Source organism: Capronia coronata, assembly GCF_000585585.1.
Source record: "Capronia coronata CBS 617.96 chromosome Unknown acBCG-supercont1.6, whole genome shotgun sequence".
Lineage (NCBI taxonomy): Eukaryota > Fungi > Ascomycota > Eurotiomycetes > Chaetothyriales > Herpotrichiellaceae > Capronia > Capronia coronata.
The window spans coordinates 2,137,995-2,160,604 of NW_006912898.1; the positions used below are offsets into that span (position 1 = coordinate 2,137,995).

General features: G+C 52.8%; 7 protein-coding genes across 7 annotated transcripts; 5 read left to right on the forward strand and 2 right to left on the reverse strand.

The window, feature by feature from the left end:
- Nucleotides 1–739: 739 nt before the first annotated feature.
- Nucleotides 740–1,693, forward strand: A1O1_07437 (uncharacterized protein; the record flags this gene model as incomplete). The annotated part of the gene is made up of 2 exons (XM_007728306.1): nucleotides 740–821; nucleotides 885–1,693. The coding sequence occupies 2 exons, from the start codon at nucleotides 740–742 to the stop codon at nucleotides 1,691–1,693; spliced, it is 891 nt and encodes a 296-aa protein (XP_007726496.1).
- Nucleotides 1,694–5,428: 3,735 nt separating this feature from the next.
- A1O1_07438 (uncharacterized protein) lies at nucleotides 5,429–6,280 on the forward strand (the record flags this gene model as incomplete). The annotated part of the gene is made up of 2 exons (XM_007728307.1): nucleotides 5,429–5,571; nucleotides 5,785–6,280. The coding sequence occupies 2 exons, from the start codon at nucleotides 5,429–5,431 to the stop codon at nucleotides 6,278–6,280; spliced, it is 639 nt and encodes a 212-aa protein (XP_007726497.1).
- A 635-nt stretch (nucleotides 6,281–6,915) lies between these two features.
- A1O1_07439 (uncharacterized protein) lies at nucleotides 6,916–7,555 on the forward strand (the record flags this gene model as incomplete). The annotated part of the gene is made up of 2 exons (XM_007728308.1): nucleotides 6,916–7,046; nucleotides 7,219–7,555. The coding sequence occupies 2 exons, from the start codon at nucleotides 6,916–6,918 to the stop codon at nucleotides 7,553–7,555; spliced, it is 468 nt and encodes a 155-aa protein (XP_007726498.1).
- Nucleotides 7,556–9,290: 1,735 nt separating this feature from the next.
- On the forward strand, nucleotides 9,291–9,872 carry A1O1_07440 (uncharacterized protein; the record flags this gene model as incomplete). Its single annotated transcript, XM_007728309.1, has 2 exons — nucleotides 9,291–9,442; nucleotides 9,536–9,872. 2 exons carry the CDS (start codon nucleotides 9,291–9,293, stop codon nucleotides 9,870–9,872), a joined length of 489 nt encoding a protein of 162 aa, XP_007726499.1.
- Nucleotides 9,873–10,229: 357 nt separating this feature from the next.
- On the forward strand, nucleotides 10,230–12,539 carry A1O1_07441 (uncharacterized protein; the record flags this gene model as incomplete). The annotated part of the gene is made up of 2 exons (XM_007728310.1): nucleotides 10,230–10,372; nucleotides 10,424–12,539. 2 exons carry the CDS (start codon nucleotides 10,230–10,232, stop codon nucleotides 12,537–12,539), a joined length of 2,259 nt encoding a protein of 752 aa, XP_007726500.1.
- Nucleotides 12,540–12,768: 229 nt separating this feature from the next.
- On the reverse strand, nucleotides 12,769–14,157 carry A1O1_07442 (uncharacterized protein; the record flags this gene model as incomplete). Its single annotated transcript, XM_007728311.1, has 2 exons — nucleotides 12,769–13,915; nucleotides 13,994–14,157. The coding sequence occupies 2 exons, from the start codon at nucleotides 14,155–14,157 to the stop codon at nucleotides 12,769–12,771; spliced, it is 1,311 nt and encodes a 436-aa protein (XP_007726501.1).
- Nucleotides 14,158–14,733: 576 nt separating this feature from the next.
- On the reverse strand, nucleotides 14,734–22,266 carry A1O1_07443 (alpha-1,3-glucan synthase; the record flags this gene model as incomplete). The annotated part of the gene is made up of 4 exons (XM_007728312.1): nucleotides 14,734–14,766; nucleotides 14,826–21,379; nucleotides 21,427–21,853; nucleotides 21,916–22,266. 4 exons carry the CDS (start codon nucleotides 22,264–22,266, stop codon nucleotides 14,734–14,736), a joined length of 7,365 nt encoding a protein of 2,454 aa, XP_007726502.1.
- Nucleotides 22,267–22,610: the final 344 nt, after the last annotated feature.

The following is a 22,610-nucleotide window of genomic DNA, read 5'->3' on the forward strand; positions in this document are numbered from 1 at the left end:
AGTCGAGCCCGCCGTCAGCCGGGCCTGACCCCCTAAAAGAGCCTCCCCCGACTTGTCGACGATCCTTGCTTGACCGTCTTCCACCGCTCGGCTACAGAAGCGCCCTTGTCCACGGTGACCCTCCTCGACCCAGGTAATCTGTCACCTTGCAGCATTCTCTTCACCGAGCGAGTTGTCAAATCTGCCGTCAGGCAGCGACCAGCATGCTCTACTGAGCCTGCTACGCTACTCGCAACGTCACAACCCTGGTTCCCCAATTCGGCATCTCCTAGCTCGCTTTTGCCAACTACATCTTCCTTCATCTTTTTATTTTCCCCACCGGCAGGTACACTCCTCTCGACATTCTACCATAAACACAGTCCTCGCCTGTGTCAAGCCGACCATTGTAGATCTCTGGACCATATTGACTCTACCGGAGCCTCGTCAACCGTCCTTTAGCAGTACATCTGTGGCACCCAGCCTGCTACTCTCGAGTCCGAGCTGCCACGCCTCCGGCCTTGGACTGGCTCGAGGAACAGTAATTGATCAGTTTTGCTCATCGACCGCAGACGGCACACCCTCCGATCTTTGGCACATTCACCCGAACAGAGACAAATCTCCTTTGTGCATGATGCAGTAGTCCAATCAACGCCGTTGTGCATGGGCTATGGCATTGGCGCTTTTTCCAAACTATCATTCGGGTCGAGATTTGCACAGCATCCTTTCGCCGTCTCCTACACTTCGACTGGCCTCCGTTGCGATGGCGCAGGCGAACCAAGCGAGACCGTCACTGCCTTCGATCTCCAGCCTCATAGAAGCGGTCACCGAGCAAGCAGAGAAGGGTCGGTTTGTTTTTGGCCATTTATGGACGTCCCCAACGTAAGCACCCAATGCTGACAGTCGAGCAGGGAAGGACCCCTCACCAGTGTTCGACATCCCAAGAAGGATATCCAGTGGCTCTCAGGGACAGACAACAAGCCCTGATCGGTTGAAGATTTCTGGAAGTCCTCGAAACCGCCCGCCGCCGACGCCAGAACTGCCGCCAGCCTCCAGTTTCGACTTCCCCAGACCCTCACCAACGAACATTTCACCCAGTGGCGTCCCTGCTCGCAGCGGTTATTACCATCCTGGATCTGCGAGTACAAACCCAGAACTCTACGCTCAGCGCCCCTCGACCTATCCTCCCATCAGCGACGCGGGTCCATCCTATCCTCCCTTGTTGGATGGAAACCAATGGGGCTCCGCGCATCCTCCGCGACCCCATCCAGATGCCATACCACAGGACCATTCCTCAAGACCTCCGCCAGCGCCCTACAGCGACCATTCAGCGGACACGCCTCTGTATAGTGGACTAACCCAACAACGCCAACTGCCAACTAACTTTCCGGGACCTGTTGGCGGTCCTGGATTGCCTCCAATAGATCCTCAAATGGCCCCTGCATGGCAGCATCATCACTACTACCCTCCGGCCAATCCGCCGACCTATCCTCAGACGCAAGAGCGTTACATATGTCCGACCTGTAACAAGCCATTTTCCAGACCCAGCTCACTGAAAATCCACACCTACTCACATACCGGCGAGAAGCCCTACAAGTGCAAGCATGCAGGGTGTGGGAAATACTTCAGCGTAAGGAGCAACATGAAAAGACACGAAAAAGGGTGCCACGGCGGCGAAAGCTCGAACACCACCGGAACCAGTCCAAGGACAACTTAATGATGCATTAATGATCACGACCTCACCCTCGAAAAGCGTACTACTCATTTCACAGATTTCGAACTACCACCTCCCGATCCCGCGACTTCTACAGTACCTCCACACAATTGTTTTTACAGCAAGGCGGCCCCTGTACAGATCTGAAGGATATGTTCCATATTGCACATACAGATGAGCCGGAAACCCCGATTGGCGAATCTCATATATAACTTGCTTGTTTTTGATTTGCATCTCTTTGATGCAAAGGCAGTACCAGCTCTTTCCAATGTTCCCCTTTTCTTTGAATCTGCGTTCAAGCGGCACCAGTTGGATCCGAGGCGGGAGCATGGCGCAACGAGAATAAAAGGAGAGAAGGGAGGGGAGACGGAAAGAGACGGAGGGAACAGGATAGGGAAGAGAGAACATTGTCATTTTCCGCCGGATGCCCTCGACTTGCACGGTCGGTGGCACATGTATTGATCTGGGTCTCTGTTAGCCGTTCGAATTTCTGCGGACGGCCCGTGCTAGGTGCCTTGTAGGCTTCAGCGGGCTTATCAGCCCCCATGTTGACTCACGAACAACACCATTACACATCTTGCACTTCCTCACACCATTGGCAACTTGTGGGCGATGAGGCGTTCAAGAGTTCACAACGGAGGGATTATGTGCCCTTGTACGTTATGGCGAGACAGGTGCCACACTGTGGTATCTAGACTATGCAATCACGCTTCGGCGAACTGGATGGGTGATTTTGAGCCCTGCTGTGCCTTACTCTACCGTCTTTTCTGCGACGGCCCGTCGCTGTTGTCCAGCCAAAAAAGTCAATCAACACCTTGCGGGACCGATGAACGCCACGCTCCCGTTGGCGTTCCATTGCTCTGGGTCAGGAGCCACAGGGTCGGTAAAGAGGAAGGAGTGAGACTTGAGGATTCGGAGTGGCTTTGGATGCGCACGCCTGGATCCCTAGATCACGATATTCGACTGTCCAATTTGCTATGATGCGCAGCCTCAACCGAGGTCGCCAATCGGAACGGAACAACATCACACCGGTGGAGACTGGTCCAGACTTCACTAAGGCTGGTTAGACCGCATTAGCCTGCACTAAACCAGACTAGGCGCGACTGGGACGTGCCAGACCCACTCAGAGTACATCGTGTACCACTGCAGGCAGGAACTGCAGGAGGAAGGTGGGTTGCATCCCCCTGCGAAGTTTTCTCTCTTTCTTCAAGTTCCCCCTTCCCCTTCCCCTTCCTTCTCTTCTACGTACTGCTGTGTTCAAGTTCAAAATCCACGCCCGTCCTCGTCGTCTCCCTCCGCATCCTTGGGTTGCGGGCACCCTGCCAGTGGCTCTCCAGTCAGAGCCCGCACATGAATGCCCCTGGTCCTCCAATGCAGCAGGCTCAGGTCGGACAGAGCCATGTCAACTTTGGCACTACTAAGAGAAGGCGCTGCACCTAATATACGCCATTTGTTCGCCATTCCCCACACGGCCAACTTCGAATCATTGATCACGCTAGGCGTTTACCGAGAGAGCCAGAGCCACGTGGAATGCAAGGATATTGGTCGGGAGGCGGTTGTTGATCCAGGCCGTCGGCGCTGTAGAAATCAAATCGTGGTTGACCTCTACCTGGGTACGGACAGACCAACTTTCATGCAAGCGAGCTGCAGAGCTGTGTTCTGCGGAACCTTCCAGTCAGGTCACTTCCAATCCTTCGGATGCGGTATGCGGCAGTCGTCTGCATTTCTTTCTTATCGGAAGCATCGTAGCTGCACCGACGGTGATAACCACCGAACTCGGACCTCGATCTCTCGTGACTGAACTCCTTCTGACGTGACGCAGACGATGGCTTGCTCTGAGCCACCACTTCCATGGCAATGTGTTCCTAGGACATCCGCACTCCACGATTCGCAACAAGTAGGCACTGCTGCAAGCCTACAATGATGACCGAAGCATGATCCAAGGCAATTATGTCAAGGACTCCCCGGATCCCAAAGCTGACCGTCCTGGCCCTTGCATCCAGAGACATTTTGCCCACGCCTTTCAAATGGTTCGCTGGGTACAGGATGTGGTCATTCCTATAGAGAAAAGATGGGGAGACGTGCAATGGTGCTAGATGTTGGAGTGAAGCCATTTGCAAAGACAAGAAACCCCTTCAACAGTGTACACATTGACATGGTGAAACAATATCACCAGTCCAAGACCCAATAGTTATGATTCAGTCATTCAATCGCAGAAAAACTGGTAAGAATGCTTGTTGAAGGGGTTACCAAGCTGTCATGGTGGCCAGGCAGCTTTCAGTCGCTCGCCGGTGAATTTGATGCCTGAGAATCAATGAATCATGTCTGTGTCTGCTCCCTTTGATCCTGAAGAGGATTTGAATGAGAAGGATGATGTTTCTGTTGACAAGGATGGCTATCAGCGTTCCTTTCTCTCTGGTCGATTCGGAGTCTGCCGAAGATCCATTATCAAAGGAAGACATTTAACTCAAGATGAGGTGATTTTCGGTGCTGAATGCATACGCACAGTTTGCGAAAGAGCCAGACCGTTGTCGACCAACGGGCGGATGCGATGACCTACGTTCACTGTGAACAACATCATCGACGGCGACCCTGATAGTACGCGCCGCCAAGGTCGTTGCGGTGGTATTCTCCCACGATACCTATTTCATTCTCTGTCCCTCGAACTTCTTCTGATGAGCATCATACAAACCACACTCTCTCTACAGTGAAAAGCCACAGAGAAACAATCAAAATGGCCTCAAGCAACAGCAATGGTAATAGCAATGGAAAGAGCAACAGCAAGGGCAATGGGAGCGGCAAGTCTAACCGCAGAGCCGACGGGGATGACACGGCCCAACTACTCCAAGCCATTCTGCGATCAATTCCCGTTGGTGAGATCATCATCGACTATGACCTCTTGGCTGCCTTTCTCCCGGGTGTAGGAACGCGGAACCTGTAAGACCGCCACCTATCTGCCTCTCTAGGTATCTATCTAACTGCCGTCGCTATAGTCACCAAAAAGTCTCCCGCATTGGCCGCCGCATGGGGGTCAAGATAAAGGGCAATGGGAGGAGCAAGGGCAAGAAGAGGAAGAGCGCCAGCAAAGCTACCGAGGACGAGGACGAGGACGACGACGACGACGACGACGACGACGACGAGGGCGGCAAGGCGGAGGACGACACACCTCCGGAGGGTGTCAAGAAGCCCAAGTTTGATGAGGGCGACGACGAGGATGACAACGCTGGCGTTGGTGGAGGCGCGGCCGCTGTTGCTGTCACAGCCTGAACATGTTGAAAGACCTCCCTACACCCTGATGGGTCTGACGCGCTCTTGATGGCTGACAGTCTGGACTGGACACTGTTCTCTTGTGTCCCTATGATGTTTTCCTGAGTGAAGCTCACTGTCACTTCACATCTTCACTGGCACATGCTTCACTTCCACAATTCCATATGCTCCCATTCTCGGCACCATCACAACTACATAAAGTAGCCATCACATTTCTCTTCGACCCTCTTGCATTCAATCTCACTCTCACAACCAACCACCCTCATCCATCCTCATCTACCTCGTCGACTTCAGACTCGTGAGCACAAGCGGTATGTTTCTCTTCTCCTGATCCGAGTTTCTTTATTCGCTAACGGGTTTTCTCATTTACACAGCTCATCACAGATCGGCTGACCTGTCGCACTCACACTGAACCACACACCAACAATCAATCTAACAAGAGAAAGCAAAACAACATCGTTTCACGTCAAGATGCCTCCTAAAGCAGACGGTGGAAAGGCTGTCGTCTCCAATGATACATTCCTTGTTGCTTGTATCAAACATGGCAAAGACAAGCTCAGCGTCAATTTCGACACTCTTGCCAAAGACCTCAATATGAGCGCTGGCGGTGCAGCGTAAGTTACAGATCCAACATGTCCCGATCTATGCTTTTATGTTTATGTCCACATCCACATCCACATCCACGCCATGCAACGTCCAGATACCTCGACTCACCGGCTTTGGAAAGCATAGACTGGATGGGTTCTCGAACCGTTATCCTACATTTCTAGCACCCAATCATTTGCCTGCCTTTATCTACTCATGTATGCTGACATACGTCCCTATAGGAACAAGTTCCGATCCATCATGAAGCAATTCGAGAACGAAGGCGCAGCTTGGGCGAACAAAGACCCTGCTGCAGCAACTCCGCCAAGAACCAAAGCCCCAGCTGGAACCAAGCGCAAGGCACCTCTCAAGAAGGAGGCATCAGAAGATGACGACAGTGAAGAGGAAGCACCAGAAGAACCACCCAAGAAGAAAGCCAGAGGCAAGGGCGCAAAGGCCAAGTCCGTCGCTGTTGTCGAGGCTTCTGATGCCCCTGAAGGTGACGATGTTGATGATGCTATGGAGAAGAAGCCTAAGGGCAGAGGAGGTAAGGCAAAAGCTACTACCGCCGGAGGTCCAAAGAGAGGTGGCAAGAAGACAGCTCCGAAAGACATCAAAGAGGAATCTGCCGAGGAGCCTATCATCAAGGAAGAAGAGGCAGGCAATGTGGCTGATGATGAGAGTGACGACGACAAGGATGCAGTCAAGACCGAGAGCAGCGAGGACAAGGACGCCTGAGCCGCCTCCGTCCATCATCGTCTCAGATCTCAGACCACAGCATCTGTTGTATCTGGGCAGACACGTCTCTCTTGGTTATCGAGCTTACTAGCTTGGACACCAAGGTCACCAGGTTCTGAGATTGAATGCGCTTTTGGCTTCGGTTGAAAGCAATGGTTTGCCTACCCCATTGATGAGACAGCCATGGGCCTACGAGTGTGGCGACTGCTTGCGATACGAACACTTTTAGCAGAAGAGCCTCATCTCCCACAATTCTGCATAACAGGAGAATGAAATGATCTTCCCTCACAACGTCCCCCTTTGGTAGTCTACGTTTCAGGTGGTCTCTTTGGCAAGACGTGCCCTTGGAAGTGAGTGCCCTTGGAAGTGAGACTCTTTTGAGGCCGATTTGTTTCCTGGATCACCTGTTTCTTGCACTGCCTTCGAGAACCCCCTCTGAAGCAACACCTTCTGGTTTCGATTCTTGAACACTCTTCATCGCATTCGTTCTTTTACTTCTCATCACTCCCCCGACTCCCCTCACATCTCATTTTCGGAATCAACAGCTTCGAACCAGTTCTTCATCAAGCCTCTAGGAACTCCTCCAAACATATCATCCACTCAGACACAATCCTATTTCTCACGAATCTGGCCCAATGGCTCCCACCAAGACAGAGTCCGATGACTTCAAGTTCATCATGACATGCATCAAGCATTCGGCCGACAAAATCAAACCCAACTTTGAAGAGGTTGCGAAAGAGATGGGCGCCAAGAGCGCAAATGCATGGTAAGCCGTTCTGTTGATCATCGTCCACCGGACACGATCTGTCGGTATCGATCTATCGAGTATCTACCTGGTGACAACCCAGTTTTCCCATCCGATCTTATCTTACATCCAACACCCTTCCCCTTGATGGAGATCTAGCACTTCTACAAGTCTGAAGCTAACAATATCTCAGTTACCATAGGCACTGGGGTATTTTGAGGAAATGGGGCTTGACGGGGAGCAAGAACGGAGTCAATGGAGCTGCAGGCCCAACCACTCCAGGCAAGAAGCGCAAGGCGACTCCATCAAAAGCAGACAAGGCAACAAGTGACATCAGCCACGATGACGAGAACCCTGCCAAAAAGAGAAAGGGCATCGGATTCGCCGGCGGCAGAAAGGGCATAGTCAAGGATGAACCGGTCGATTCCCAAGAGGATGAGTTGGCTATCAGCAAGGAGGAAGAAGCAACTATGAATGAAGACATGGGTGATGATGGTCAAGCCTTCAAGGTCAAGGCAGAGGAGAACTGACCCAGACTGATCAGACTCATGAATCAATACTATGGCTGGCTTCCTGGTGGATCGGGAGGAATGGACTATGGAGCTTGATGCAGGCATCAAAGTGATTCAAGCACCAGAGACTACAGACCTGCCACAATGCAGGCTATCATGCAAACATCGGCAGTGGCACAGTGAGATCGTGTTGATAGATCCACGCTTTTCAGAGTGACCCTTCTCCCTGTTGTTTCTCCTATTCTTCGAGCTTCGAACTTCCAGCAGTCATGATTAAAACTACTTTAGTACTTCCCCTGCAAGTGCCGGGAAACATCTACCCATGCCTGACTCCCAACAGCCTTGACCAGTGTCAATTGAAGTTTTCGATCCATCACGATTGTCCTAGCACACACTCCACTGTAGCGCTTATGGTCACGTATTTGACTGTGGTCATCCTCTGCACTGGACAGTGGAGCTTGCTGCCGGTCATCCTTGTGGTTGTCTGTACCGCAGCCGGCCATGTCTGACCTTGGTTTTAGGAGACATCTAGTCTTAGGCACACCTCTACGTATGACACATACCAAATAATCTTCAAGGCGCGCCAGGTCATCGACGTTCTTTTAGGGTGGGCGGTCGCACAGAAATGAATGTCACGTGCTTCTCAGCCTCGCCCCCTTTTTCCAGCAAGGCGTATGTCACCGAGACCGAGGGCAAAAAGCATCTGATCTGGAGAGTTGGATGTGTCATACTTTGACTGACTTATAGTTTATTCTCATGGGAGTGGTTCACTATCTCTCCATTGTGCATTTCCCTCTGGTTGTGAGATAACTGATGGGTGTCTGATCTTGTCCACTCCCTGTTACCACCCTACCACTTTGGCTTGCTTCCCTGGTTGCTGTACCTTCCCTACTTTGCTGGGTCACGGTTGTGACTGCCACGATACCATTAAACTAGGTACTAGATAGATTACCTCTCCTTCCTGGTAGGAGAGGAGAGAATACCATACACAATTTCATGCTCACCGAGATCGCTGCCTTCACACTCCCCATGTACCAGATATGTCGAGAAGTAAACTCGCAAATCTTGTGTTTCGGTTGGACGAAACTCACGGCTAAGCGATCCCCCACTCCTGCAAGACCAAAGCAAGATGAGACGGGGCCGCTACCGGAACGATATGCAGAAAGTGTAAATATCATTGCGATCTGACATCTCACATCCAGTATGATCAGACAAGCGAGGATACCATTTAACCTCCGCATAATATTGTGGATCTATGTTGGTACTTGAAGGTGTATGCTAATTGCCTTCAAGGTAGCCCGGGCTCTCTGGAGTCTGGTCATTATGGCATCTGTAGCGGTAGCACGAAAAACAATTGATCGTATGAAAAGCCAACCTCGTAGAGACGGGTCCGGTACCGTCCCGAGTCCCAACTCTTCGACACTTAACTTATATGTGAATAGAGCACTATATACGGCGAGCCATGTGATTGACCAGGCATCAGTATAAATCCTTCACCTCACCTTGGTTGGATCCTTCACGTTTTCTTCCTACCTAACCTCTCAAATCCAATCTTCACTCTTCACTCTTCACTCTTCACTCTTCACTCTTCCCTCTTCACTCCCCTGTCTTCTCTTAATTCAAACAACCTCCAGATCAGTCCCTTAGATCTGGTCAATCTCTGCCACGCATAACTCGTATGCTTTCCACTTCTTAACTCCAGCCACCCGCTTCTCTCGATACCTCTACCTAATATTTCACCACCAAAGTCACAATGCCCCCTAAAACATCTACAGCGGCTGGAGGTGGTGATGCAACGGACGCGAGTTTCAAGTTCGTTTTCAGCGTCTTGAAGCATTGCGAAACCATCAAGCCCAACTGGGATGAGGTCGCGAAGGAGAATGGCATCGGATACGCAAGGAACGCGTACGTTTCATCTCATTACATGTCCCGTCCTTCCTCTCTCACTGTTCGCGGCTCTGTAGAGAGCGTCTACTAATATACTTGCCGACTTTTTAGTAGTTCAAAGTTCAAAGACATCGTCAAGAAACACGGGTTGGAGTTCAAGAATGGAGTGATTCTGGACCCCGCAGATCCGACCTTGGGCGGGCCTGCAAGCGACACCACACCTACAAAGAGAGCAAAGGCGACGACTCCACGCAAGCGGAAATCCGAGGACAGCGGAAGCAATACCCCCAAAAGCTCCGGAAAAAAGAAGAAATCGGCACCTATCTTCGTCAAAGAAGAGGAAGAAGAAGATGATGATGATGATCAGGAAAAGGTTGAGGAAACTGTCAAACCTGAGCCAGAGGATACTACAGAGGACGTCAAGACCATGGTCAAAGCTGAAGACTAGCTCCTCAGGTGAAAGCAAGAAGCTTGGAGCAACACGACGGTAGCACCATGTCCGAGATACGCCGGCGAAGACCATGGTGACGAGGACGGTAGAAGTTGGAAATGACCACTGGCTGAAAGCGTGGCTTCCATTTGCTACGTGGGCATTAGCCAGGTCGACCTGATGCATCAGGCTGAGGGGAAAAGGGGTGACAAGGCTCCGGCTTGGCACCGGACATTAGACGGAGCCGATCTGCCGCTAGCGAAATAAGCTTAAATGGAGTCGCGGTCAAACAAAATAATTATTATTTTGATTTCTCCGCATCTGCAAATTTCTGGGATTCTCGCTTCTTGTTCGAACTCTCCGAGAACCCACAGCATGCCGGGTCAACGTCCACGTAGAGGTGGGAAGCCTTCGGGTCCAAGTCGAGGAGGGAGTCGAGGAGGGAGTCGGGGAGGGAAACGAGGGCCTGTCCCTCGGAAGCACGATGCTTTCAGCTTTTCGCGCCTGAACGAACCGGAGTAAGTGACCCGTTAGGCTAGGAGGACTCATGCAGACACTAATATTGGTAGAGTCGATCCCGCGCTGAATGACCAAGACGTGGATGACGAATCGTTGGGCGGAGAAGAAGAAGAACACTCCGAAAGCGAGCCAGATGTAGAGTCTGCCAGCGAAGACGAGGCCCCTTTGAATTCCTACGCCACGCTCCTGCATTCGCTCAATACGGCAAGGGAAGACGGCGAACCCGTGAGAAAAAGGCGCAGACTTACAGACGGCACTACCGAGTCAAAGCAAAAAGAAACGGCCATTCAGGAGGACATCGGCACTCCCCATGATACAGCCCTGGATGCCGGGACGGAAGACCAAACCGTGGAACTGGACGAAGAGGTCGAAGCAGACGAAGAACTCGAAGATGGTGCAGCAGCGGAAGCGGAAGCAGAGTCGGAAGATGAGGACGGAATTCTCAAAGATCCCTTCGAGAGACACTATACGGCGGTATCGGAGCAGGAGCTGAAGGATGCGGCGAAGCAAGTGGACGACAGGCAGTGGGAGACGTACTCATCCACAATGGAAGCAGATGTCCGTCGAACACTTTTTTCTAGGAAAGGGGAAGTTGCTCCAGGCACTGCTGTGAAATCAGTCAAAGACCTCTGTTTGAAACGCAGACTCATCGAAAGTGGTTCGAGGCTCCTTTCATCGCTATCTCCCGAAGAGAAGAACTTGGCTGGGCCGCTTTTCAACTACGTTGACATTCTCAGCGGATGCAGAACCCTCAAGAACGCCAGTCAACTGCGCGACCTATCCTGCCTACACGCTTTGAACCACATCTTCAAAACCAGAGACCGGGTGCTCAAGAACAACGCCAAACTCAGCGCCCAGTCGGACGCCGAGGCCCTAGACGTTCGAGACCAAGGATTCACTCGGCCGAAAGTGCTGGTGATCGTCCCCACCAAGCAAGCGTGCGTGCGGTTTGTCGACAGCATCGTCAAGCTGAGCGAGCCGGACCAGCAAGAGAACAAAGGACGGTTCATGGAGACGTTTTCGCAAGACGACACGGACGAGTGGCTGGACAAGCCCGCGGACTTCCGCGAACTCTTCGGCGGCAACCACGACGAAGACTTTCGGATCGGCTTGAAGTTCACGCGGAAGACGATCAAATACTTCTCGGGCTTCTACAACTCGGACATCATTTTCGGCTCGCCGCTGGGTCTGATGCGCACCATCACGACAGGAGGCGGCGGCAAGAAGGACAAGAAAAAGGCCCACGACGCCGACTTCTTGTCTTCGATCGAACTTGTCATCATGGACCACGCCAACGCTCTGCAAATGCAGAACTGGCAACACGTCGAGTATGTCTTCTCGCAGCTGAACTTGCTTCCGAAAGATTCGCATGGCTGCGATTTCTCCCGCGTGCGCCATTGGTACCTCGACGGACAGGCCAAATATCTGCGCCAGACCATCATCTTCTCCGACTACCTGACCCCCGAGATCAACGCGTTGGCATCGACGCATCTGCACAACATCGCCGGACGTGTCAAGCTCGTCCCGACCTATGCGGGTGCCATGCTATCCATCTCCTCATTATTGCCTTCCACCGTACACCAGACTTTCTTGCGCATTCCGTCGCCCAATCCTCTACAGGATTCGGACGTCCGCTTCAAATTCTTCACCACGACGATCCTGCCGGCTCTGGCGCGGGACTCGAGACATCAAAAGGGGGTATTACTCTTCGCGCCTTCTTACGCCGACTTTGTCCGTTTGCGGAACTACCTGTCCACTTCGCCAGACGCGACCAGTCTTTCATTCGGCTCTCTTTCCGAATACACCCCCGTGCGAGACGTAATGCGCGCCCGCTCGCATTTCCTCTCCGGCCGCCACTCCATGCTGCTGTATTCAGAGCGTGCCCACCACCATTTCCGATACCGCATCAAGGGCGTCAGGAAGATTGTCTTCTATGGTGTCCCGGAGAACCCGCTGTTCTGGGCTGAAATCATTTCTTTCTTGAACCTGCCAAGTGGGAATTCCGCACAAAATGAAAGTGCCAAGGCCGCGCAGGTCAATTCAAAGGGAGCTGTTAGAGCGTTGTTCTCGAAATGGGATGCTCTCAAACTCGAGCGTATCGTTGGCACAGAGAGGGTCGGTCGACTGATTCATGATCGTGCGGGTGATACATTTGACTTTGTATAGATTGCGCATTTGCGATAGGTCTGTCTATGCCCTGACTTTGGCAACTTATGTAGGTTGCGGCGATAGTCTGTGTTAGACATGATGTGCAGAGGATGAAGCAGAAGTGGCTTCATGGGATGACCAGATCGGAAGATCGCTCAGAATCCGTGATATATATACATACTACCATCTAAAAGGCTGGGTATAGTGTGGCTCATGTCTATGTATTCATTATCTATATGTTCATGTGCTATTGCAGCAATTGGGGCCAATGACTGTCCTTCAAAGCATACTGCACCGCGGCTCTAACGTCGTCGACGATGGCCCTAGGCTCCCAGGACGGGCGGTGGCCAGGACGGTCTTTGTAGACGCCGGTTCGGGTCAACAAGCCAATCCACTCAATACCCTGGGGCGACTTGTAGGTGTTTGCGCCGCGGATGTCGCTCTCGGGATTGTCGCCGACCATGTAGACCCTCCTGAGGGGCGTGTCGTGGCTGCTGCGACGGGCGAACAAAGCGTCCCGATGGTGCAGCAACCGCTTCTCAGCGAACGAGTATGTCGCTTGGAAAGGCTTGCCGATGATGGTTCTGTACAGCTCCGGCGGGGGCGTTGCGTCGCCGTCGCCGTCGCCGTCTGCGTCTGTGTCTCTGTCTGCATCTGCGTCCGTGGGTTCGGTCAGAGCGCGCCACACACCCTCAAGAGCCGCGCGGAAGCCGCCCTGGCCCAGCCGGGAGAGGTGGTAGTCGGCGGCCCACAGCAGGTCCGAGTTGGAGAAGTACAGCGGCGGCTGGCCATCCTGGAGGTAGCCGCAATTGGGCAGGGCGCGGTCGCCGTTCAACGCGGAATACGTGCCGACGATGCCGCGGTGCGAGAGCATGACGTCCAGCACGATCTGCAGGTCCAGCCCCCAGTCGCGCGGGTCGTTGTAGACGAAGACGGCGTCGATCTTGAGGCTGTCGTCCGGGCTGGCCGGGTTGATGGGCTTGGGCAGCGGCCGCGCAAACGTGGCGTAGTAGCTGTCCCGGAACGGCGTGCTGAACGGCCACATCTCCGGATGCGCCATGAACAGGTCGCCCGGCGTCACCACGTTGGTGTAGCCATACTGCTCCGCCACGGTGCGGCAGCGGCCGCCCTCGCCGCCCACCACCAGGATGCATTTGTTCTTTAAGCCGTTTTCGCCGTGCACCAGCTCCGCGAACGGCGTGTGCGACTGCACAAACATCGTCGTGTCCAGCGGCACCGACAGCCGCGCTGAGAGGTCCTGCACCCGTTCCGACTCGTGCTTTCCGCCGCCATTCGTCAGGAGGATGAATGGGATGGTGTTCGCTTGGAGGAATTGCAGCGTCTCGGGCGCGTATGCGATCGGTTTGGCGCTCCGGAGCAGGACGCCGTCGATACTGTAGGCACAAATTCGTCAGATATCGCTTGTCGCTCTCTCTCGTCTGGTCGCTGTGAGGGGTTTGGGTTTGACGTACTCAAATGCGAAGGCAAAGTCGGGAACGGGCTGCTTGCTGTCGCTTTGAAAGGTCCGAGTGGGACATCTCGGCCATCTCGGTCTGGAGGTGGACGCTCGAGTGCCTGGACGGAATCTGAGAGGCGCAAGAGGTCTCGCGTCGAGGCCCAGGCTGCGCACTCTCATCCTCACCGCGACTTGTTCAGCAGACTTGGCTCCTGTGTTGGGATTTGGTGACTGGTCTTCAAGATGCCGTCGTGATTCGGACGATGCACCTACTACGTCGAAGTATACTCTACGTGCGTCTTTTGCGATTAGGCAGCGCCTTGCTCCACCGTGCTCTTATCGATAAAGCATATCGCGGAGTACCTAAGACATATTGTGCAGTTCTGCAGCCTCGTCTCCCCTGACCGGCTTCGAACGAGAGAAACCCGTGCCTGGCTTCTTGTCTGGATACGAAACAAACGAGAAGTCACTGGCGATGATTAAGGGCCCAGAACCAACAAGGCAACATGTTCGAGCCATGTTCACTGGGCGCATATCTATCCGCGCATGTCTCTATGAACTTCTTCTGTACAAGAAACCCATACATACCGTTCATGTTCCAACCCACAGGGCTCGAGGAGGAGCATCCCTCTTTTAGTGATTAAAATTACAGCTTATGCAGTGACCACTGGACGTCGAACCACATTGGTACGTCACCATGACCGTGAGATGGCGTCCGTGTTCAACAAGAAACATGATACAATCCAGAATGGCACATCAAGGTTTGCTGAGCTGTTCCTTCCGGTAGAACTGTACAACAAGTTAGAACCACCAAGGCGTCGACGTGGGAACAGGGAAACACCACTTACCATGAAATAGCCCCAACAGACACAGAGGTTGGCCACTAAACCAACCCAGAACCAAGCTTGCCAAATATTGCCGGCGCTCCCACTGATATCCGGGCTAATTGGACCCGGGCCGATCTTGTTGGGCGCGCAGGCTCTCGCAACTATGGTAGCAACGGAGCCCAACACCTGTGCAGTAAGGAGAGTACAGGCGACATGCACTCGTGTCAGAGTCGTGAGGAGGATCATGCCCAAGCCAACCCCCTGAATGGCATCCAACGTGCCCAGCCACAACCATAGTGAGCGTGAGAGCAAAGCGGAAGCTGTGTATCCACCCGCCCACGGGAGGTAGAGACCTATGTTGCTCGTGCCCCACCAGATCTGTGCCCAGCGAGGAGCGCCCAGGCCGATGGCAAAGAGCGGCAGGATCCAGCTGTGGGATTTGGAAAGCAAGGCGAAGAACCACAAGAAGCCGGCCCAAACGACGATAAAGAACAGAATGACGAGACAGAAGATCTGCCACGTCGACGCGTGCGTACTGCTCCACAGAAAAGACCAATTGCGACCATACGGCGCTGAGAGAAAGAAGTTCTGAATCATCACCGTCACGAAAAACCAGACGACGATCTTGCGACGCAGCAGACTGTGGTAGAAGCTCGGCATTTTCCCCGGAGCCTGCCTGTAGTAGGCGGGGAGCGCGAACCACATCAGCAGCCCGATGGCCCAGAGAAGCACGGCGATAGGCAGCGTGATTGCTGTAATCTTCCACGTTGACACCACCGAGTCGGCTGACGTGACAAGGTCGTCTGTTGTGCGCCGGTTGAGATAGGAGCCCCAGTACCACAGAGCCACGACGTAGATCTGCTGCGTACCCTGGATCACGCAGGCGCGGAAAACCCAAGCTTTGACCTGAGCACCTCCTTCGTCGCCAAAGTTGAGGGCGAAGAAGATGGAGCCCGAAGAAGACGCCACCGCGTACATTGCGGTACCAATGTTCTGGACCCAGCCGCGTCCGTGGGGCGTGGACACATAGTGCGCCAACCCGATCAGCATGAAAGCGAGGCCGTAGAAAAAGAAAGGCAGAGACAAGCAGAGCACCGAGCTGAAGCGACGGAAGAGGAGCCACCAGCAGATTGAGGTAACAAGGTAGACGGAGGCGATGGCGTAGAGCTTTTCGGCAGTCTCTCCAACTTCGCCCGTCAACAGCGTAATCTGGTATGAGTTGGCCGCGATGATCTGGCCAAAGGCCATGAAAAATGCATAGACAGGCCAGTCTCCCACGCGCAGTTGCATCCACTTTTTGAGACCACTGGGGGCTCTATAGTCTTTCCCCAGCAGAAACTCGTCGGCCAGGTTGTTCGGGTCATGTTCGTTACCGGAACCATGGTCACTGCTGCCTTCGTACATGGAATCAGTCGCAGTGCCAGAAGGCACCCGTGAATCGCGGTTGACTTGTAAGCCCGCGCCAGTGGAATAGATGGTATGCCGGCCAAGTTTGGCGTTCCGGTAGGTGTCAAACCATTTCTTCTCCGACTTGACGAGGAATTCCTCGATACAGGTCGCTGATTCTGAGTTGCTGCTGTTGAGGCCGTCAAGTTTCTTCTCGAACACTCGTGCGAATTCGCCGCTGCTGTCGGTGAAGAATGGATCCACCTTCTGAAGCATGAAGTCTTGCTTTTCGCCAACAACAGAATTCACCGAGAGCATCGAACTGCTCGACAGTCGATTGTGATTTTCTGAGAGAACGGGAGGTGGGGCAAGGAGGCCGGAATCAGCTCTCGGCGATGCTGGAAACTGAGGACTGTCACCTCCACCAGATCTCTGCTTTGGCAGCGTGGAAAGCTCCATTCCTAGCCCTCTGGGCGAGCGAGGCGACTCGTTGCCTCTTGATGGGGGATAACCTTCTTCGTGGACCGGAACTCTCTCATAGCGGCCACGAGTTTGCGTTGGCATTGCGATGGGTTCGTCTTCAAAGTCACTCGAGTCATCTTCAAACCCAATATGGTCCTCATCTTCATTATCCGAATCTCGATCGTTGTCATACAACGTGACCGCCGTTCCCAGACCAGTGTCTTCTCCTTCCACATCCGGCACGGGCGGCAAAGTTGTAGTCGTGTTTGATTCCGCGCTATCATTTGTGTCTCGAGCATCCACATGGCCGGGCCCTCTGCGAGATCCGAGCGAAGCTGAGCGGGTGACGCCGGGGCTTGTTCTCTCGCTGGCGCCGTGAGATGGTTCACGGTTGTGCCCGAGGTTTTTCAGACGAGAGGCAAGAGAATGCAAAGTTACATAGCTTGATGTCCGCGAATATGGGAAGGTGGGTGTCCGCGGGGTCACAGCGCCAGATCCGCCGGGTGTCGACCATCCCGAGCTAGGCCTTATCATCTCAGCGGCTGCAGAGTGATGCTTCGTTGCTTCCACCCTGTCATGGATGCGAATCGCGGTCGACTGCAGGATTTCTAGGTCTTCGACCCATTGTGCCACAGGAAATCTCTGCTTGGCAGCCCTTGCTCTCATGAGAGCACGGGTTTCTGGCTTGCAGGCCAGTGCCTCCTTGATTGCCAGCTTGAATTGATGAAGGAGATGCGTTGTTGTCATGGATTCCACGGTGTAGTAAAAGCCAGGCACCGATCCAAGGCCTCCCACTCTAGCACCCACTCCCAAAGCGCCCTTGCGACCGAACTCGACCGCAACCAATCCGAATGGCTCGTCCCGGGACGGTATCAGCGCCCACTCAGCACCGGAAAAGATGAACGGAGGCAACGCCGTGAAGACTGGCTTCGAGAAGACTCTGCCTGGGTATAGCTTCATTAATCGATCCAGCTTCAGTGCTGCAAATTTGCCGTACAGGTCGATAACCGGTCCGACGGTGATGAGCTGAACATTAGGATTGGCTTCCAGAATCTGTGGGAACACGTCGGCAATCAGATCAATGCCCTTCTGCATAGACCAACGGCCTACGAAAACGAAGAGCTCGGCCTTCGGATTCTGCTCCAGTCCAGCCCATTCCTGCGCTTGACGTTTGAGCTCGGGACGGCGAGCCTCGAACTCAGGGTCGACTTGGATATCTGTTTCTTTCGGAAGCTTCTTGTCCCACTCTCCGGTGTCTGATGGGTCAGGATTAGGTAGGTTCCCAACTTTCTTCAAGCCCCAGAAGATGGGATATCTCGCGTATGACCGCTTGCCATATTTCTTGGAAACACCTACCGCGCCGAAACCTTGCTGATGAACTCGCAGATAAGACGCTCCAGCGTGCAATAGATTGAAGACTTCACCAAACTGGACATATTTTTGGACAACATCCGGCGAGAGATTGAAGACTGAACAAACTTCTTCACGTTCTTTCCGCGTTCTCATCGGCCACAAGCCTTGGAACTCAGCGTTGTGCAGAGATAAACAGGCAGGAATGGTCCGAGGGAGCAAATACAGCGGAGCCACCGAGCCGTGGTAGTCGTTGATATGATAGAGGTCCACCGGAAAGCGGTTCACCGTCTGCGCAATACATTGATTCCACGCTGAGTAGTAAATAGCGGAGGAGAGATCGTCCATCCTGGGCGGATATGGCTCGGCCTTGGTTTGCTGGCGGAAAACAGGCGCGTCGAGAAGAACGTACGTGATGTTTCGCAGTACGTGAGTCTGGACCTGGACTTCATACGGTTTACCCAAGATGGTCACCGTCATCGGGTCGGCCCTTTGATCTTCAGGATAGTCGATGTCTCCGACGCACGGGACAACCCAAACAAGGTTTTGATGCCCTAGGTTCTTGCCCATGAGAGATGCCATGACTCCAAGCCCTCCGATCTTGACTTTGATGGCCCAGTCCTCAATATCATACTCCATCGTTGCTATTAGAACCGTCCGACGCCGTTGCTGGTCAACGATGGTCCCGGTGGGTTGAACAAATTTGGGTTTGCGTGTGAACTTTGCGAGGATCCCCGGGTGGTCTTCCTCATCCACGAGCTTCTTGAACTGTTTCTTGACACCTGCGGGGATCAATCCAGATTTCTCCGTCGTCCCAACCTTATTGAACTTGACTTGATAGAAAGCTTGCATGAATGACCACACTGCGAAGGCTGCTGTGAGAATGGGGACTGTCCATAAAAGGACGTAAAGGATTAACTGGCTCCACATATTGCCTGACGGCACGAGTTTGAAGCGCAGATTTCCATCATTGATGACAATGCGCCATCCAAGATACGGTCTTGGAGGAGGCTGGGTGATATTGAGGACGACTGAAGTCAACGATGACGGCGAAAGCCGATCAAGAACAGAATCTCCGTCGGCATCTCCCATGACAAAACTCTGATCAGGTTTGCCGTCGGGGTTGATACCCCAAACATTGATTTGCGCCACTGCACCGCTGAGACTCCATTCTGTCATGAAATGATGCTCCCAAGTCGAGTTGGTGGTCAATTTCATCTTGTTGTCCAGACCAGCGTCATAGCCATATTGATTATAGGGGCCGTTCAGGAAGAGATGGGGAAAACGCCTGGGAATGTTGTGGTCCACATCGCCCTCTTGAATATGGTCGCTGCTGCCTGCCAGACGGCTGAAGTATTCCACTCTCACATGCGTGCCTTTCCAGGCTTGGAGATGCGTTCCGGACCATGGTTGCTCTTCAATCAGGCTCTGTCCGCCCTCATACGGCATCCAGGATGAGAATGAGGATCCCCAATTCGTGGAGTACCGCCATTTGTCGGCACCAGCCGCTGTATGTGATACAATCAGCGACCCGTTATCGCTCTTGCTCAGGAGACTGGACGAGTAATTTGCGCTAGTCGTAAATACCATGGGATTGTCCCTTTGCCCAATTCTGAACAAGAAGCGGTCCACCGCATTTGTCGTCTCCCCGCCGAGGGCCGATGCATTTCGGACAGAAATCGCATGTATGCCACTCGCAACACCTTCAAGCGTCGCAGACCAAGACCATGTGGACGAGATCGCCCCCACATAAGGGGGAGTCTCAGGACTGCTCATGTTGGCGCATTTAATACTGTTCGGGTCAATGGTCGGGGTCCTGCCAATTTCAGTGGTTGAATTGAACGAGATGCTATCGGTAACACTGTCGCAATCCATTTCCACAGAGAAATGAAACTCGATATCAACCCTCTCAGTCCCATTGGCGCTGGCCTTTGATTCGAGGCGGTGGTCATGGCCAGGGTTGAACTTTGTGATCATAGGCTTCGGCCCAACCCAGTTGTCCAGCGGAACATAAGCGCGGAAGTCGTATGCCGCCATATCCAGATGGCTCAGACAACCATTTGGGTTGGTTGAGCCATTAATTCCCAGGTGATGAACACTATCCACCAAAGTTTGTTCGTCATATGGATAGAACAGGTTCTTCACGGTGGTGCCTGCATCGTAAGGCGCGATCAAACTTGTGGTATTCAAGTCTGTAGCGTTGTTGTTGCAGTCAAAGGTATACGTCCTTGTTGCATTGCCATTTGAGTACAGCAACCAGACTGGGAGATTGCCTGCTCCAGTACCACTGAGATCCTGCACCCCCGAGAAGCCAGATCGCATGACCGACCACATCCCTGTCTCAGTTTTGACAGTTCCTGAGCCCGGCAATTGGATATAGTCGGTCTGGTTGGACAATTGCTGCAAGAAGAAACCGTCCTGAAGAACGGGATATTGCTCTCTGAGTTGGTTCATGTGATGAATAATGTTGCGCACAGGATGCGAAGGATCCCGATGGTCATAGCTGACCGCCTCGTCTTCACAACCGTGTCGTGAAGCATTGAGTGGCATCTTGTAGAACTGGGTGGAACTGAGGCTATAGCAGCCATGGCTATGCCACGCAGTCGCGCTCGACATCGCTTGCCGACCGAAGATATAGTTAGAGGCCGTGTTATCCAAGATGTAAAAGGCCTGCTCCTCACCCCAGAGGAGGAGAGGGGCTCCTGGAAGCTCGATTGTAGTGATGAAGTGACCGAGCAGTTGGCGCTGTATTCCGTTGGTTATAGATGGCCACCGAAAAACATCCTGATTTGTCACCCCGTAGAGATGTCTAGGGTCGAAGAGGCCTGTATTTGGGTTGACAAAATCATTCGTAATGAGAAAATCGTTCCACATGTCCACCCAGTTTTGCGGAGCATCGTATCCAGCTTCAAGATTACCATCCATACCCAGAAATCGTGTCAATGTGCGATAGACTGTATAATGGAAAGCCGCCGCATCGAGGGCGCCATGATCGGGGTCGCGCAGGAAGTATTTGTCGGCTGAATTGTTGGTCATGGTTACTGCCATCGTGAGGTTTTCGGGAAGCATATCAGGCTGCCTACCACGGCCAAGGTAGAGCGAACCGAACACGTTTCCGCCCGTTATCTCGCCTGGAAGGAAGAAGTTGGTCTTGCCGTATCTGCGTGCACATGTGCGCATGGCATCATTCATGAAGCCCATAGCATCAATGGTGCTCTGGGTGGCTTTGTCGTACCGAAAGCCATCAACATCCAGTTGAGCTATCAAAATACAATAGAAATTTTCCAATTTCCGGCGGACGGGCTCATGCCATTCGCGTAGCCGATCTTGAACTGATGCAAACTTGGTCAACTGTCTTCTCCAATCGGGGAATAGTCCTGGACAATTGTTAGAAATGCTGAGGATGAAGTTTGATTTGGCGCACCAAAAGCTTCGGTATCTCCATATTGATCGAACTCGCTATCATAACACCCCACCATTTGTTTGGTGACATCGTCGCCGACGGGATATCCTGTTTCTAGCCAGAATTTAGGGTATTTGCAGGTCTTGTTATAGTTATTCCCAATATTGAAGTCATGATAGTGTCGACTTGTCTTCCATTGAACATGATGTTCCTCCAGTGTGAAAGGCGCCGTGGTATTGAGATAACCATCAAATCCGACGAGGTCCCCGAGGGTCGCGAATGTGTTGTCCAAGACGACATACATATTCCTAGCATGGATTTCTTGTGTAGCCGTGCGCCACAGATCGATGTCACCGAAATGAGGGTCCAGGATTGACAGGTCAAGAGGGGAGTACTGATCGTAACCCCAAGGCATGTTGATGAAAGGTGAGCCAGCTATGTAAAGCCCCTGTACAAGTCAGATATGATCGCTAGTGAGGCGCAGGATGTGCTGTAGATTTTCCACCGTACCTTGACTCCCATGCCCTGTAAATAGTCCAAAGTATCCAGCAGGCCTTGAATGTCACCTCCGTGACGCATCTGGTTGGAGTTGGGGTCATGTTCGTATGAGGTGCCATTGATATTGTCGTTGGAGGGATCTCCGTTGACGAATCTGTCAAGAAAGAGAGTATAAAATGGAAACCTCCAGTTCGACGGTGAAGGAGTATATTCATGTCCCGACCATTCTCCCCAGTAGTCTAGCGGATCGACTGCTGTCTGATTTTGGTTCAGATTGTACTGAACGTAAGCCGGATCGTACCTAAATGCAACAGAGGCCGTGAAAAGAATAGTAAAACCCAAAACCCAACCGCTAGAGACCATTTTGCAATGCAGATAAAGAACGAATGACTTGGTGAGAAAACCGTTTGAAACTCCCTTCAAAGTGAGTGTACGCAACCGCGAAGGTGCTATAGGCGTTCGAGGCGTTCAAGTCATGGGAGATTGTGCAGAAGATTGTGAAAGAGCACTCATAGCGGAGGATTGGGGGAGGGCATGAAACGGTCATACTACTCACACTGGGTACTCACACCCGAAAGCATACAAGCGTGCTTAGCGCTATTTCCTCTTCCATGGGTACAGATACCTGGCTCCCATGCAGGGCATCTCGATGAGGTTGCAACGGGATGGGCTCAGCCTCAGGCGCTGAAAATTGCAAATGCATGGCA